Source organism: Camelus bactrianus, chromosome 22 (assembly GCF_048773025.1).
Source record: "Camelus bactrianus isolate YW-2024 breed Bactrian camel chromosome 22, ASM4877302v1, whole genome shotgun sequence".
Taxonomy (NCBI): domain Eukaryota; kingdom Metazoa; phylum Chordata; class Mammalia; order Artiodactyla; family Camelidae; genus Camelus; species Camelus bactrianus.
The window spans coordinates 6,635,391-6,652,470 of NC_133560.1; the positions used below are offsets into that span (position 1 = coordinate 6,635,391).

Below are 17,080 nucleotides of genomic sequence, written 5' to 3' on the forward strand. Positions count from 1 at the left end.
CTTCCCCTCACTTCGTGGTGGAAGCGGCGAAGACCCAGGTCTGCAGTGAGCCATGGGGGAGGGGTCTGGGGCGGGGGCGGGGTGGGGCCCACAGAGGCCACGCCCAGCAGGGTGGCACTGGCCTTCCGAAAGGCCTGGGCTCACCCGCCACGTCTAAGCCCTGTTGTCCTGTACGTGTTGGCTTCGTTGTCCTCACTGCAAACCAGACACAACACTCGTGATGGGAAACGGCCACCGAGAGTCCCTGCTCTGGAGAGGAACTAAAACACTCACTGGTTTGACGTTCAGAGATCGCGATGAAACCCCGAACTTGGCCCAGTGGGAGCGGATTTCCTCTCCTCCACCAGCCCCCGGAATCTGGGGACTGAGCAGAACGTGAGCATGTATAGACCCCAGAATGAAACACAGGACTGGAGTCAGGGAGGCACGGTTTCCACCAGGGCTCTGTGGGTCTGCGTTTTGGATGAGTAACTCGGGCTTGGGTACATATTTTGCTGGAGCAGAGGGATCGGCCCTTGGGTGAGAGCCCCGTGAGAGAGGCTGGGCCCACTCAGGACGCGGGCGGGGGGGCGAGCAGAGGGAACTGGGGCTCCCTCACGAGGGTATTTGTGTCAAAACCTTCTCCTCCAGCGCTTTTCTCCTGGGATCTGGGGGATGCCACACTCGGAGTACAGTTTTTTTCCTTTCTCGTGTGTACTCCCTTAAATGAACCCTCAATTTCAAGACAATCAGATACACCTCTATGGTGTTAGTGGCGTCAGAATAAACTAACGAGCATTGTGTTTTCCTTCCTCTGATGCCTTTGAGCGATGGTGTTCATGAGCTCCAGGCTGGGGCCAGTGACAGAGAGAGCTGGGTCCATGGAGAAGATCAATTCCAAATGGATAAATTAGGATGAATATCCAAACTCTTCTCTCCCAGTATTTACTGGGCGGTTCCCTTTGAAAGCAAGCATGAGGAACAGGGAGGAAGACGCTTTGACTTCAGATGCATTTTTTAGTAAAATTTTTTTTTACAAAGAGCTTGGTTTAAGTTATGGAATTTTATTTCCCTGGGGTAGAATTTAAATTTGCTAAATTGACTCTTTTTATTTACCAGTATGACTTCTCTCGTATCTAATGTCTGGCTCTGATTTTGAAGGTCAACCACACTTGGTACAACACGGAGACTCTTCCCTAGACAGAGCCTCTGTGTAATACACTTTGACCTTGGGACTGAGTGCTTCTGTGTTCTTTAACAGGACTTCTCCTCAGAATAATGTTTTTGGTGTACAGATTCTCCTCCCTCACATTTGTTGCATTCCTAGCAATTCTCCGAAATTATGAATTTTCACGTATTGTGAATGCTCACCCAAATTCATTATTTCATGGGGCTTCTCTCCTGTGTGAGTTTTCTGTTATATAATGAGGTGTGTTTTCTTGCTGATGGCTCTTCCACATTCGTGCTTTTATAGGGTTTTTCTTCTACACTAATTCTTAGAGAGCCATGAGCTCTGATCTCCAGGTGAAGGTTTTCCAGTATTTGCTGTTTTCCTGGTGTTTCTCCCAGTATGAATTCTCTGATGTGCAGTGAGTCTTGACTTCTAGGTGAAAACCTTTCCACAGTCTTTACATTTTTGTGGTTTTCCCCACTCTGAACCCTATGACTTAGAGTTCTAATGATTTCTTTTTTTTAATACAACCATCATTTATTATTCACATACTGATTTCTTTTTTTTTTCTCCTGTTCATTTTTTACTACAAATCCTCACAACATTGTTCCCAAGTTCTTCTCTTAAGGTTTTTTTTAGAGTTTAGGATTTGAACTTTTTAAAAAATTTTATTGAGTTATAGTCAGTTTATAATGTTGTGTCAATTTCCAGTGTAGAGCACAATTTTTTAGTTATACACGAACACACATATATTCATTGTCACATTCTTTTTCGCTGTGAGCTACCACAAGGTCTTGCATACATATTCCCTCTGCTATCAGTATAATCTTGTTTATCTATAGTGTTCCAATGATTTCTTAGTAAAAGCTTTTCCACACTGAGAGGATTTCTCCCCATGTGAAGTTTCTGACTTAGATTCCTGGCTCACAGCTGAAGACTTTCACACACCTCCGCATTCATTCCGACCTGTCTCTCTGATGTGGATTCTTTGATGCATAGTGAGTTCTGTCTTCTTCTTCCTGGCCTCCTCTCATTCAGTCATCTTACAGAAGGTCTTCACGGCGTGCACCATTTTGTATATGGTGGGGCATCCTTTATTGTTAAAGGTGTTATCATATTTCTGAAGTCTCTAATGTGTACCAAGGTCTGGCTCCGGGAAGAGGGCTTCCCCACGTTCAGTATGTACATAAGGTCTCACCCTGGGATCAATTCTTCGATGTCCAGTGGGAGCTGACAACTCCCTGAAGGTTTTCCCATGTTATTTGCCTACATAGTTTGCCTTCTCCGATGCCCAATCAATTTGAACCCCTGAATAAAGTTTTTCCCTTAAATTTGTGGAATTTATCAGGCATTCTGCCTGGGTGGCTCCTCTTCTGTTGAGTAAGAGCTGGGCTGTACCCGCAGCCTCTCCTGCATTCACTGCCCTTGAATGATTTCTCCGCAGTGTGGGCTAGACGTCCCAGTGAAAGTGGGGTTCCTTTGGAGACTCCTGCACACTGCAGTCACAGTACCCCCTCCAGTGGGAGTTCTCTCAAGCAGAGTCCGGGTTCATTCTGACACAAGCTTTTACTCACTGTGAGCATCGTGCCGAGACTCGTATAGGAGGGGTCATTATATGAACTATATTCTTAGGTATTTTCACTAGTGTGATTATTTGGGGACACATTTTATTACAACTTTGTCACATGTATTACGTTTTGTACTCTTTGGAAATTTCTCCCAAATTCATTACAGTCGTTGTAGCTCACCTGACTCAGTAACTCCTTGTTAAATAAACGTGACTTTTCCTGAAAGTTGGACTTGGGTTTCCTGTTGCTTTTGTATGTTGTCATTGATTTGCAAGACTCTTTCTAAAGTGGAAGAAGATGCATAATTCCAAGTGAAACTTCCCACCATCATTTTACAGAATGAAGGGTCTTCAGGAATCCTTTGTTACATTGATATCTTTGCCTCTAAAGGTGAAAAATTCCCAAGCATAAATTTGTCCCACTTCTTTTGGGCTTTGAGGGAGGAATCTGCTCCTGAGTGGAGAGAGCAGGGTACTGACAGCTATGACCAGTAGGCTGGGAGTTTCAGAGGTGATCTTTCAGTCTGTGGAGCAAAGAGGAAGAACCAAGATAGGACACAGCTCTGAAAGGGGAAAATTGAGTGAGAGGACTGGATGGAAAAGGCAGACAAGGGTGCAGAGAGGCACTTACGGTGAAGGGACAGAGTGTGGATGTTTATATGTATTACATACATATTATTATTATATATAATATATTATTATACATACGGCTAAGCCAAGTCCACTTTCTTTTTTAAAAAAGATTTTATTTTATCTTACTGGGGTGTATTTATTTACTTTTAGTGGAGGCACTGGGGATCGAACCCAGGAAGGACCTCAAGCGTGCTAAGCATGCGCTCTACCACTTGAGCCACACTTTCCACCCTGGGTGTGGACATCTTAAGCCTCATCACTTCGTTTATGGATTACTATTGCAGGACACTAGCTAGCCTTCCTAATTCCTATATCTTTCCCCTCTCATCCCACACTCATCCAATTATCAAAATCATCATTCCAGGGCACCGGGTCCCCACATTTATAGGAACATGGCTGTGGTCCTGCCCTCTCCCAGCACCTGCATCGTATTTACCTACAGACTCAGAAGCAGAAATCGCAGGAAGGGTGCACTAGTCTAGAGGATCGTGGCCCCAGGCACCAGCCACTGATACCCTGATGGGTCAGGCATCATTAGGTTATTCTACCAGAGCTCTTGAATTTTGAATTTACTTGTAGTATCAATTCCTGAGTTATTCTGATTTGCCAGACAGAGAAATTTTCCCGGATCCATAGACCTTGTCTTGCCCCTGCCACTGGATACTTCATTCAGTCAGCTTTCACATCTTGAAACTGCACAGCATTGAGGTTAAGACTTATTGAGATCAGTTCCAGCTCTGCCACTTCCTGGCTGGGTGAGCTTGGGTGAGATAATTAGCCTCTCCCACAGCCAGTCGCCTTAGTGATCCCTGCAGAGATGCCCAAATCATTGACCCCATTTACCTACCACGGACCCTCCCAGTCCTACCAGTCACTGTCCACACAGACCCCACCCATTAAGCAAAGTCCTCAGCTGACCAGTCCCAACACTCCATCTCAGACCCATTGGCCCCTATTCACTGACCCCCACAGACTGCTTGTTCACTGTTCCAGCAAGTACCATTGGGTGCTTTCTCTGTGCTAAGCACCTGGGATACATCAGTCTACGAAATAGACGAAGGCTGTTTCCTTCACGGAACTTACATCCTAGTGGTGGAAACAAACAATAAACAATATAGAAAACAAATAAATTATGTAATATGTTAGAAGGTGATGAAGTGCCGTGGAAAAAAGAAAACAGCAGGGTAAGGAGAATGGGGATGGCTCAAGGGGACAGGCTGCAATTTAAATAAACTGGTTTAGTGTGGGCTTCCTTGAGAAGGTGGAGCTTGAAGGAAGTGGGGAGCGAGCCATGGGATTATCCGGGGGAAGAAGGGCCTAGTGGATGGAGCAGCCAGTGCAGAGGCCCTAGGGCAAGGGCACGCCTGTGTATCTGAGGACCCAGCAAAGAGGCTGGAGTGGTTGGAGCAGGGTGAGGGGAGGAGCCAATGTGGGAAGGTAGGTGAGCTGTGTCAGTCAGGTTCTCCAGAGAAACAGAACCAATAGAACATGCTGCTTTCTCTGGAGAACACTGATAGATTAGACGGGTAGACAGAGATATAGAGAATATATAGTATGCAGAGATAAAGGATAGAAAGGCTGACAGATACAGAGATCTAGCTCCTATGCAGATACTATCTATCTATCTATCTAGTCTACAGTCAATAAGATACATATACATGCATAATATCAAGACATATATTTTAAGAAATTGGTTCTCATGGTTGTGGGGGTTGGCAAATCTGAAATCTGTACAGCAGGCAGTAGGCTGGAAGCTCAGGCAGGAGGTGATGCTGTAGCCTTGAGGCAGAATTACTTCTCCTCCTAGAAACCTGGATTTTTGCTCCCAGGGCCTTCAACTGATTAGACGAGGCCCACCTACATTATTGAGGATACTTACTTCTCTCCCCTTTACTTGAAGTCAACCGACAGTAAGTGTTAACCATATCTACAAGATACCTTTATGGCAACACATTAATTAGTGTTCGGTTGAATAAGTGGGTTTATAGCCAAGTAGACTATAAAGAGGAATGCCTTGGAGTATACCATGTGGCGCCCCACAGGCCATCATAATTATGGACTTGCTTTTATTCCAGGGGGGATGAGGAAACACTGGAGGGTTACACCGGAGGGCTGTAAGAGAGGAGTGATATGGTTAAGCTAAAGGACCACTCTGGCTACTGTGCTGGAATATCTTAGAAACACCTGTCATGCATGTGTCTTTTCAGAGCGTATTACATGCAGACTAGTGTGGTGGACACACCCATCCACTGAAGTAACACTATTCTCAATCATGCATGTACTAGCATTCTTAGAAACAGCATTTGATGTCACCTTATATTTTGGGAAAGGGATAAAAAGGAAGAGAGAGAAGGCGTAATCAGAGGACTCGGGCAGCTAGGGTGACAAGTTCTCCAGACTCATGGCAGTACAGCTCAGTGGTCAAACATTTGGTTTCTAGAATCAGAAAGACTTCACAGTAAAAACCCTTCTTGGGGGGCAGGGTATAGCTCAGTGGTGGAGTGCCTGCCTAGCATACAGGAGGTCCTGGGTTCAATCCCCAGCATCACCACTAAAAATAAATAAGTAAATAAATAAACCTCACTACCTCCCCCAAACCCAAGGGGAAAACAAAAAACTAAACACCAACAACAAACAGAAAAAGCCTTTCTCTTAACTCTGACGCTGTGATTCTGGACAAGTCACAGACCCTTCATCTATAAAGTGAGTATGATAACCATTGTCTAGCTGACAAGTAATCACCCGCCCCCACAAACCTGGGGGTTTTGTATAAATTTCTTGGCACAATGTAGGTAAAGTGCACAGTGCCTGCCTGATAGTAAAGGCTTAGTGAATATTACCTATAATGTGACCATATTTTCAAGCTATGATGGTACAAATAAAAATGACCAGAAAGGGTAAGAAAAGCTGCTGATGAAAGAAAACCTAGAAGACGAGGACGAAGATGAGAATCATGGCTTCCTTCTCGAGGACTAGCCACAGACACGTCTTTTACTGATATCATCACCAGCTCAGATGAATTACTGTAACAGCCACAGAACTGGGTCCTCCAGACCCAGCCTCCCCCGGCCGTCAGGAGTCCAGAGTATTTTCCTGCCAGAGAATCTGTCAGAGCGGGGCCAAAGACATAAATTACTGCATTTTTGAACACCTCCCCAAAAATCTCGATACCACTTCCCTAATGAACACGTGTAACCGTGGCATCTCTTCACTCATCATCCCAGCCCATCCCCACTGCCTACTTAATAAGTTCCAGCACAGAGCACTGGCAACAGACGCCCCTCAGTATCCACTCTCAGACTACATACTCGTTGACAAAGAATAGCAGAAGTAACATGACTGGATGGGATATTAAAAATCCTCCAGTCCACTCCTCTTTTCTGTTTTTTTTTTTTCAAATCAGTAAAGAAACTAAACACTGGAAGATACAAGACTTGTCCCAAGTTAAGCGGCTAGGAGATGGTAGAAGCAAAAGGCAAGTCTGAGTTCCCGAGGGCACCACCCCTACAAAAGCACCATGACTCGTGCAAAAACACCTACACACTGCTTCTTCCTCAACCCTTACTGATTGATCCCAGTTTTAAAGGTTGCTTACTGTCTGCAGCCAAGTTTCATGAAGCCTTTGCCAACACTTCTGTCATTTCTGTGAATTCCAACAACAATTTGCTCCTATCCCCTGCTAGCACAGGTCACAGATCCATCACACACTGTAGCTGCCTATTACTATTGAACCAAATGACCTCATAGTTCATGGCTCATTCACCTTTTTTAATCCCCAGTGATTCTGAACATTCCTAATCAAATCTCAGGAGAAAAAAAACTTAGCAATACATTAAATGTAAACCTTTAAGTCTTAATAGTTCTCATCTCTAAAAAACAAAGTGGATAAAACTTAGTATTCGGATCAATAATGGAACTCTGTAAATAGTTATGTTAAGAAGAAGGAGTTACTTCTCCTGACACTAAGGCCGGGTAATTTTCACTCTGTATGTATTTCTCTCAGAATTCTTCTCATACGAAAGCTTCATAATAATACAGTAACATCAGAAGCATTATGGTTAACTAATCAAGAATTGATCCAAATTTAATTTCACATTATGTTCAAAAAGTACTGTACTATTTCTCCCAAATTCTGCCCCTGAGTTTTCTGGATACGTATGTTTTCCAGAAACAGGTTCCTGAGTCTCCTGGTTTACATGTAACCTGACTCTGCTTGTAACTACTCCACTCCAACCTGAGATAGCCTTTTCCTAAAAGGCACTTTCCATGTAATGCACTGACCTATGGAGAGCTTCTGATTTGTGGCACTGTTAGGGTTCAGTGCTGCTCCCTGGATAGTAATGCCCATTCCAACTTTTAACATAATGTCATGAGAGGAATGAGGGTGGACATATGTGTACAGAACAAATTTTAATTCTAAACAGCATAACACAAAGCTATGCCAAAGTTCTACTCCTCCTTTATCTTCACCTAAATAAACTGATAGCCTTTTGGTTTACAGAATGTATCTTCTTATCCACATAAGGCCCCACTAAAATGACAGTACAAGTATAAAAATTCTACCAACTCACTGTATAGCGCAAGGAACTATACTCAATATCTTGTGATAACCTTTAATGAAAAAGAACATGAAAATGAATATATGTATGTACATGCATGACTGGGACATCAGAAATTGACACATTGTAACTAACTATATTGCAATTAAAAATTATGTAAACTCAGATAAACAAAGAGTGTAAAAAGGGACAAAGTAGACAACAGTACTGTGGAAAAAAGAAAGCGGAGAGGGCTAATTTGCACAAGTCTCCCATAAAGACTGAATGCTTGGAAGCAGTAGGTAAAGGGAAGCAGGGGAGTGTGCCAAGGGGGGAGCAGAGAAAACCAGAAATTATTTTGAAAGTCCATCTATGAAACTATGCACCCGCACACTCACATCAGACACAGAAAGCCGTCAACAGAAACCTACCCACCAGGGATGAGAAAAGAGGGTAATTTTTTCCTTAGAGACACTGACTGGGAAAGACTCAGGTCTTAGGTACACAGGGCATGGCAGGGGTGAGGCATGGGACTAGAAACAAGGATATTATTTATAAACGTACTTACTTTCATATCTTTTTCATTAAAGGTTATTACAAGATATTGAATATAGTTCCTTGTGCTATACAGTGAGTTAATATAATTTTTATACCTGTACTGTCATTTTAGCAGGGCCTTATGTGGGTAAGAAAGATTCATCTGTCCCCTCACCCACTGCTAGAATTCTGTAACAGTAAACTACTAATCTGATGTGAAGGCAGAACGAAGACATTTCAGACATGAGAGGACATGAAGTTCATCTCTCATGCTTCCTTAGAATGCTGTTGGAGGATCTGCTCCAACAAAACTAAGGAGTAAACCACGAAAGAGAAATACACCGGATCCAAGAGACAATGGATCTGATCTACGAAATGAGTGAAAAGATCCAGCTGGAAAGACATACACAATTTAGAAGGTGAGCAGTCTACAGCCATCATGGAAAACAGTATGGAGATTCCTCAAAAAAACTAAAAATAGACTTACCATATAATCCAGCAATTCCACTCCCGGGCATACATCTGGAGGGAACTCTAATTCAAAAAGATACATGCACCCAATGTTCACAGCAGGACTATTTACAATAGCCAAGACATGGAAGCAACCTAAATGTCCATCGACAGATGACTGGATAAAGAAGTTGTGGTATATTTACACAACGGAATATTACTCAGCCATAAAAAATAACACAATGCCATTTGCAGCAACATGGATGGACATGGAGATCATCATCCTAAGTGAAGTAAGCTGGAAAGAGAAAGAAAAATACAATATATCATTCATACGTGGAATCTAAAAAAAAAAAAAAGAAAAATGAGGACACTAATGAACTCATCTACAAAACAGAAACAGACTCACAGACATAGTAAACAATCTTATGGTTACCAGGGGAAAGGGGGTGCGAAGGGATAAATTTGGGAGTTTGAGATTTGCAAATGTTAACTACTATACACATAATTAGATTAAAAAACAAATTTCCTCTGTAAAGCACAGGGAACTATATTCAATATCTTATAATAACCTTTAATGAAAAATTACTTAAAATAAATAAAAGAATAAAGAAAGAGGAGAAATGTTAAATACCTGAATAAATATAGATTTTTTAAAAAGTGAGTAGGCTAAACAAGGGGAGGACCAAGGATTCCAAACAGAGGAAAACAGTGTAAAAGTTAAATAAATGGGAAAAATGGCTGGCTCATATGCTAAAACATCTGAAAAGAATTAAGCATCTGTTGAAATTCATGTAAGCAAAACTGTAGGGCAGTTAACTTAGGAAAAATACAATGCTGGATAAAAAGAAAATTTTATTCTAGGTTCCAGATCTGGATAACATGGAGCAAGTAGACTCCATCCTGGTCTCCTCCTCTGAATGCTGCTGTAAAACCTGGACAGAAAGCATGGAATAGCTATTTAAGGACCCAGGAAAGTAAGTGACTGGCAAATTTAGGGGGAACACTATGCTGTACACCAGAAACTGACACATTGTAACTGACTATACTTCAACTAAGGAGAAAAAAAGGAGTGGGGAACAAGGAGCAATTATTCTCCCCTCAGGAGCTGGCACTGTCGCTGTTCATGGGAGCCTGTAGGCATTGAATAATAGAACAAAGTCTACGTGCTAATTCCCTGCTGCACCCTCCTGCTGGGCAGAGAGGAATCCGCACTGGTCGCGGGTGTACCCACTGGGCAACTCCAAAGCATCCTAGGAGAGCACTGGTGTGGGAGGCGGGCCCAGGTCTGCTTCTCTGGCTCCTGTCTTTCTCCACAGTCCAGGTGAGGTGGGGGGGCTGGCTCACGTGCGAATTCAGCCTGTCCTCTGCCATGTGCACAGATTCGTGACGGCATAGGTGTGGGTGTGCGGGGAAGCCTGTGTGCACCAGGCTGGGGCAGGGAGGGGATGGGCTGAATGTGCTGAGGATGGCGCATTACCAGCTCGGCAATGCCAACCCTGAAGGGTCCAAACAGTGGTCCTCACCTGTCACAGTGTCTGTGTGGCTAATCAGTAAAACTAGAAAAGGGTGATGTGGGATTAACTGCTCCTCCTAGGAATCTCTGATGTCCTGGGGCTGACCTGGCAGAGGGTGGGTGGAGGGAAGTCCCTGTCAGTAACTGCTGGACCCTTTGCCTAACCCCACAACATCAGCTGGCAGACGAGAAGGTGGCTGGGGGACTCTGAGTTCTCAAAAATGCACTCTTGGGGGTTAAGTCAAAGATCGTGCTGGGGCAGGTCAGACTGCCTGCGTGGAGAACCATGCCATTTCAGATCAGAAAAGGACGAGACAGCAATTGGGCAAAGGTTGGCTCCTTAGTTGAGGTCATTCGACAAGGTGTTCATCTTGGCAGATTATAATGAAGCCACTGCTAGTGGCCTGGCCAGACGAGCCGCGCTCCCATAAGTGCATGGAAGCTGGCACAAAGGCCCTGTTAGCAGAGCTAGGAGGCCATGTATTCACTTTGTCTCCCTGTAGAGGGGTAAGTGACGGGCATCTCAGGGGTCCAGTCTCACAAAGACCCAAGCCTGACACGAGGCAGGCTCGGGGGACATGGATGTCACCAGACAGAGGGCCTCCGGGCTGCACCCTTGCCTGCAGAGGTACAGCCACTGAGCTGTCACTGGGATGGATGGCGGCAGGTCTCGGCCCTAGCCCAGCCACAAGCCCGAACCAGGCGGCGGTAGCTCTCATCAAAAGCAAACAAAATGAACAACAAACTCGGCTGAGAAATATGTTTCTGGTGGGGGATTCAAGGTAAGGAGGTAACAGGACCAGTGGGCCACAGGGATGGTACTGAAGACAGACGTCTGCTAGTAGTGAGCAGTTTTTCAAGTTTATTCTGGAACCTGGAGTTGCCAGCCACGTGAGGCTGCAGAGTGTGTGGGCCCAGGGCACAGAGGGTCACAGGAAACTCCTGAAATGCTGCCTCGCCCGCAGCTCAATAGGGAAGGAAGCAGGAGTCGCTGATCACCCAACAGGAGATGCCTCCCCACACTGGTGGCCTTTATTAGATGGGAGCTGAATTTACAGAACTCGGGCTTCAAAGCTGCTGGCAGCTTCCAAGTCCACGTTTAACCTGAGACCCACTGATCCCCCGTGACAGAGCACCCTCCCCTGTAACCCGGAGCCACGGCGCTGCATCCATAGGGCCACACGGTGCCCACCCTGACGGAGGACACTTCCCCAGACCAGGAGCCTGCCACTCTCCATCTTCATGATGTGGTGTGTTCCAGCTCCCGGGACTGCCACGCCCCCCACCCCAGTCCCTGTGCTGGGGGAGGGGAAGGGCCACCAGAGGCTGAGTGTGGGAAGGCACATGGATGTCATATTACCCGGGATTTCTACTGACAGCACTGAGAGATTCAGGATGGTGAGGGAACTGCACCTGCAGGACGAGATATCACTCAGAGTTCTGGGCACGGACACCGCCCTGCCAGACCATGTCACAGTGCTGTTGACCGCTCCATGGAATTACTCCACACCCTGCCCACCACTCTCAGAAACGGGGTCGTCTTTAAGTAGTGAAGCACCCAGATGGACGAAAGGAAACGGCCACCTCCAAATGCAAAAGCAGAAATTCAGAGCTCTCTGCATTCCTGGTGAACACAGAGTTGGTCCCTTCAGGAAAGTGGACAAAAGCGGGGCAAGGACCAGGAGGCGGCGGTTCAATATTCTGGGAGTAACGAACCTACTCTGCACGGCAGACAGAGGACTGCCCGGCCAAGGGAAAGCGAGGGGGGCAGAGGCTCCTGACAGCTGGCGCTGAGGCTCTGACCTCCCTTGTCAGTTGCACATCCGGAAATGACAAGTCACAGAAGGGGAGGGGGCCCCCAGGGGGCTGGGGCCGTCACCCCTGAGGCTGAGCACGCCCCGGACTGCCGTGTGTAGAGGAGGCAGCGTGCAGAACAATGGTGGGGTCATGTCTGCACACACTAGGCCTCTCCTTTAGGCATCGTCCCGGGGTCAGAGTCAAGCTGAGGACCAAACTGGGTAAAGCAAGAATTTTGACCAACCTCTGCCTCCCGGACAGAGGTCCCAAGTTCTGGAGGCTGGGTCTGTGCACCACCCAGAATCGCGGGCTGTGCGTGAGGTCAGCTCGCCTCAGCCCTCAAGGGCAAGTGGCTGGGAGTAAGTGACCTGATGTCGCCGGTCAGGAGCTGCGAGACCAAAAAGGGACAGGCCACTCGAATAAATCGTCCCAGGAGGAGAATGCAGGTAAGAGGCCAGGGGACACACAGACCCAGAGAGCTGACAAAAGGTGGTTTGAAGCAGAAGGCGGGGAACATAATTTATGTAACTCCTGGGCCGCTGCAGGGGTGACCACATTCTCCACGCTGGGTGCCAGCAGAGGGTGAGGAAAACAAAGGGCCCCATTAACAGTGGAGACTCTTTTCTATCAGGGGAATGAAGTAGAGTTAAAATGCTTACAGGCCATTTTCTTACTTTTTTGTTCCTCTGCTTGTCAACTTCATTTTTATAATTTGGTAATTTCTCTTAATAATCAACTAATTGCTATGTTGTTACTGAAGGTCCATTTTGGTTCTGATACTTGGTAACTCGGTCTAATTCAACAGGACTGCCATTCAAATGAGGCAGTTCTGAATTATGAGTGTTTGGCATTCTTAAATTCTCCACACCTCTAGTACTGTGAAGCTCAACTCCCCGTAAACAAAAGGACTGTCTTCACAAGAGCCTTCAGGGTTATTCAGTCATCAATACAGTCAGCCTCAGAGCTCGCTTCCATGTCACTTTTCTCCAATATGGTGTCTCTGATGCTGAATGAGGTTTGCAGTCTGGTTGAAGGCTTTCCCACACTTGCTGCATTTATAGGGCTTCTCTCCCGTGTGAATCCTCTGGTGCTGGGTCAGGTGTGTGCTGCGGATGAAGGCTTTCCCACAGACCCTGCATCTGTAAGGTTTTTCTCTGGTGTGAATTCTCTTATGCTGAGTGAGGGCCGAGTGGTCACTGAAGGCTTTCTCGCATGTGTTACACGTGTAAGGTTTCTCCCCGGTGTGAATCCTCTGGTGCTGGGCGAGGGCTGACTGGTCCCGGAAAGCTTTCCCACACAAGCCGCACCGGTAAGGTTTCTCCCCGGTGTGGATTTTCCGATGTCGGGCAAAGGATGAATTATCCCTGAAAGCTTTCCCACACTCGCTACACTTGTAAGGTTTCTCTCCAGTATGAATTCTTTGGTGTTCAGTCAGGGAGGAGTTCACCCTGAAGGCCTTTCCACATTCGTTACATTCGAAAGGCTTCTCTCCAGTGTGAATTCTCTGATGCTGAAGAAAGCTTGTACTCTGATTGAAGGCTTTCCCACACTCGTTGCACTTGTAGGGTTTCTCTCCACTATGAATATTCTGGTGTTTGGTAAGATGGGCCCTGCACACAAAGGCTTTATCACATACGTTACATTTAAAAGGCTTCTCTCCAGTATGTATTCTGTGATGGTGGGCAAGGTGGATGTTTCGGATAAAAGCTTTTCCACATAAGTTGCATTCAAAAGGTTTCTCTCCGGTATGAATCTTCTGATGGTAGGTGAGTGAGGAGCTCACTGAGAAGGCCTTGCCGCACTCCTTACATTCATACGGCTTCTCGCCGGTGTGGATTCTTTGGTGGTGGATGAGGTGCGTGCTCTGGTGAAAGGCCTTCCCGCACTCCCTGCACTCGTACCGCTTCTCCTTGATGAGAGCTTTCCGGTTTGCGTTCAGGTTTTCAGTATGAACCTTCTGATGTTTGCTGAGGGCTGAACCCTTTGTGAAGACTTTGCCACACTTGCTGCACTCAAAGGCGTTCTTGCTGGGCTGAACCCCCTGGCTCTGAACCAAAGATGAGCTGATGGTGCGGTGCTTCCCGAATTCGTCACGTTCCTGGTCACTGACCAGGGGTGAGGGTTGCTGGTGGCTGAGTACCACCTGCTGCGAGTTTACCTCCTGGCCTTCACGCTGCCACTCCGACAGGCTGTCATATCTCCAGTGACTGTCTCTAATGCATTTCGCCTTTATCATCCACTGACCCACGTCTCCTTCAGGAACACCTGCTTTCAGAGTAGATTTCTTACTCACAGGCATAGTCACCCAGTCTGAAAGACATTGAAAACAAAATTGTCGGTTTTATCCTAGTGAAACATCTAGCTGGGACAAGAACATGACCTGGTTTATCGTGCTCACAAAGGGGCTGCAGCTTTGAAGAGTTCGTGACGTGAGGATGAGAAAGGAAAGGGGAGGAGAGGGGAACAGAGGGCACGGCCGGAAGGGGCGGATTGAAGCACAGCACATGAAGCAGGAGGGCTTGGAGCCGGGGTTCGGGGGTCCCGGGCCTGGACTGGGATCCTGAGCACAATACTTACCTTCTTTGTGATGACAGAGAAATTCCCTAAATTTCTAAGCCTCAAAAAACCTATACAGACCATATTATGCTTGCAGATAAGAAAAATATATACCTTATCTACTTCAGCGATGTGGTCTCTAAACTAACCTAGATGTGGCCTTAAGGAACCGTTAAAACTAGAGGTCAACACTTGGTTGGAAAAAATTCAGCTCCAGAGTAACTTCTAAAACCAACATGTATGTTTTATAGACTCATTTCAGCATTCAGATGGAAACCAAGAAGTCAGGCGACCATGGAAGTGGTGTGAACCCCTGCTATCTACTGTTAGGGTTAGAACCTCCTGCTACAGGTGGGGAAGCAACGTCTTCAAATCTGTATGAATCATGTGACATCTCCATGAGGAGAATGCACCATGAGGATGTATATGTGAACATCTGAAATGTTTTTGGAAATTTTAATTTTCCAATTATTTATTGCTGGTATATAGATACTGGTTTTTATATATTGACCTTATGTCATAAAAAGCATTAACCATAAGAGGGGAAAAACCCTCAATTAACTGGACTATCCTACAAATTTAGAACTTCTGTTTATCAAATAACACCATTCTTCAAAGTGTGCAACAACATTTACAATGCATGTATATCTATATGACAGAAGATCGAATCCCAGATATACAGCCCTATATAAATCAATAAGAAAAGACCAGAAAACCAAATAGAAAATAGGAAAAAGACTTAGACTTACAGATACTTTAAAAGAGAATATTTAGATGATTAACAAAAATAAAAAGATGATCGACTTCACCAGTCGTAAGTTGAGACACAAGGAGATGCTTCATATTTCTTCTAGAATGGTGAAAGAATCTTAAACAACAATATTAAGTAGATAAGAGGATATAGAAGCCTCATATCCTGCCGACTGGAGTGTAAGATGGTAAAACCACTTTAAGAAACTATTTGGCAGTGTCCACTAAAGCTTACATATTCATGAACATAGTATTCCCAGCTATAAACTCAGGAGAAATGCATACATATATTCTCTAAAAGATGTACAAGAATGTTCATAATAGTTTCAGTACTACTGATGGGAGCTCCAAAGCTAGAAACAAACCAAATGTCTAGCAACAGCAGAATGCACAAGTCGTGGTAGGCTTACACAGTGAAACACTATACGTCAATGAGAACAAACCAGCAATTGTTACATGTGCCAACACGGATGCATCTCAGACACACCGTGGAATGAAAGAAGTCAGACACAGAGGAGTAGACACTATGATTCTGTTCATACAAACTTTGAAAATAGGCAAAACAAAGCTACGGTCAGGGCAGTAATTATCTTTGGGACAAAAGAAACAGAGGGGAGTGGGTTTCTGGTGTTCTAGTAAATATAATGTCTTGATGTGGCTGCTGGTTATACAGATGTAATTATACTGTAAAAATCTGTTGAGTGATTTGTGCATTTTCCTGTGTTAGTATTACTTCAATAAAAGTTTACTTTTAAAAAACTGGGAGTGGTTTTCAAAGATAATAATGTGGCTCAATAAAAATAACCAATAGCTAGCTTTCTTTTCTAGCAGCCATGGATAACTTTGTCTATTAAAGCCCTTTCTTGACTGTGATCATAAAAACAGTATCATCTATATACAAGAGAATATTGGCTTTTTAATGTTTTATGTTACAGGAAAACGCTCATCTAATTGTGCATCAAGACGGGGCCAAACACACCCTGGTTTTACCAGCCGAAGAGGAGCTGAGGCGGGGAAAGACTGGACTCCCTATAATTAGGAGCCCTCAGGGTCAGCCCCCACGGGGCCCAGGTCACTTCAGGGGGGCTGAATCAAGAGGCAAGAGCCCTAGCTGCACTGGCCCACATTAAAAAAATAAAAAAGGTTTTAAACTATATAACTCTAGGGTTTCAAGCAAGGCAGGCACGCAAATAGTATGATCCAAACCCTACGCAATGTAGTCAAGAGGCCACCCCCACGGAGGGACCAGAAACTCGCCCAGCTGACCTCCAAGTCGTCAAAAGTTTCAAGAATCAGCACCACCAGGTACATCTGGAAGGGGGGGGGTGATAAAAGAAGGAGTACTGGTTTAAGGTCAGTTTATGAAAGCTTTATGCCCCCAGATCCCTTCCCAACTCAGAGGAGCTGGAGGACTTCCTGACTAGGCAAAAGGCTGGGGGCTTTTTCACCAGGAGAGACTAAATCAAAGCTGCCTGGCACCGAACACGCTGGGCGGCCGTGGCAGAGGCATCAGCTGGAGGACTCCAGCCCCGCTCACCCAGCCACGCACGGCTTCCCACAGGACCTCCATCCTCCCACTGCCTAAC

At 45.4% G+C, this 17,080-nt stretch overlaps 1 protein-coding gene across 9 annotated transcripts in view; it reads right to left on the reverse strand.

The window, feature by feature from the left end:
• Nucleotides 1-92: 92 nt before the first annotated feature.
• ZNF454 (zinc finger protein 454) overlaps nt 93-17,080 on the reverse strand; it is a 48,529-nt gene continuing 31,541 nt past the window's right edge. For 8 of the 9 annotated variants that reach the window (XM_074350151.1, XM_074350149.1, XM_074350144.1 and 5 more), the window contains one exon: nt 9,180-14,498. In XM_074350151.1, the coding sequence (XP_074206252.1) occupies nt 13,165-14,498 (1,334 nt within the window). In that variant the 3' untranslated portion in view covers nt 9,180-13,164. The other variant, XR_012501519.1, reaches the window with a different exon arrangement.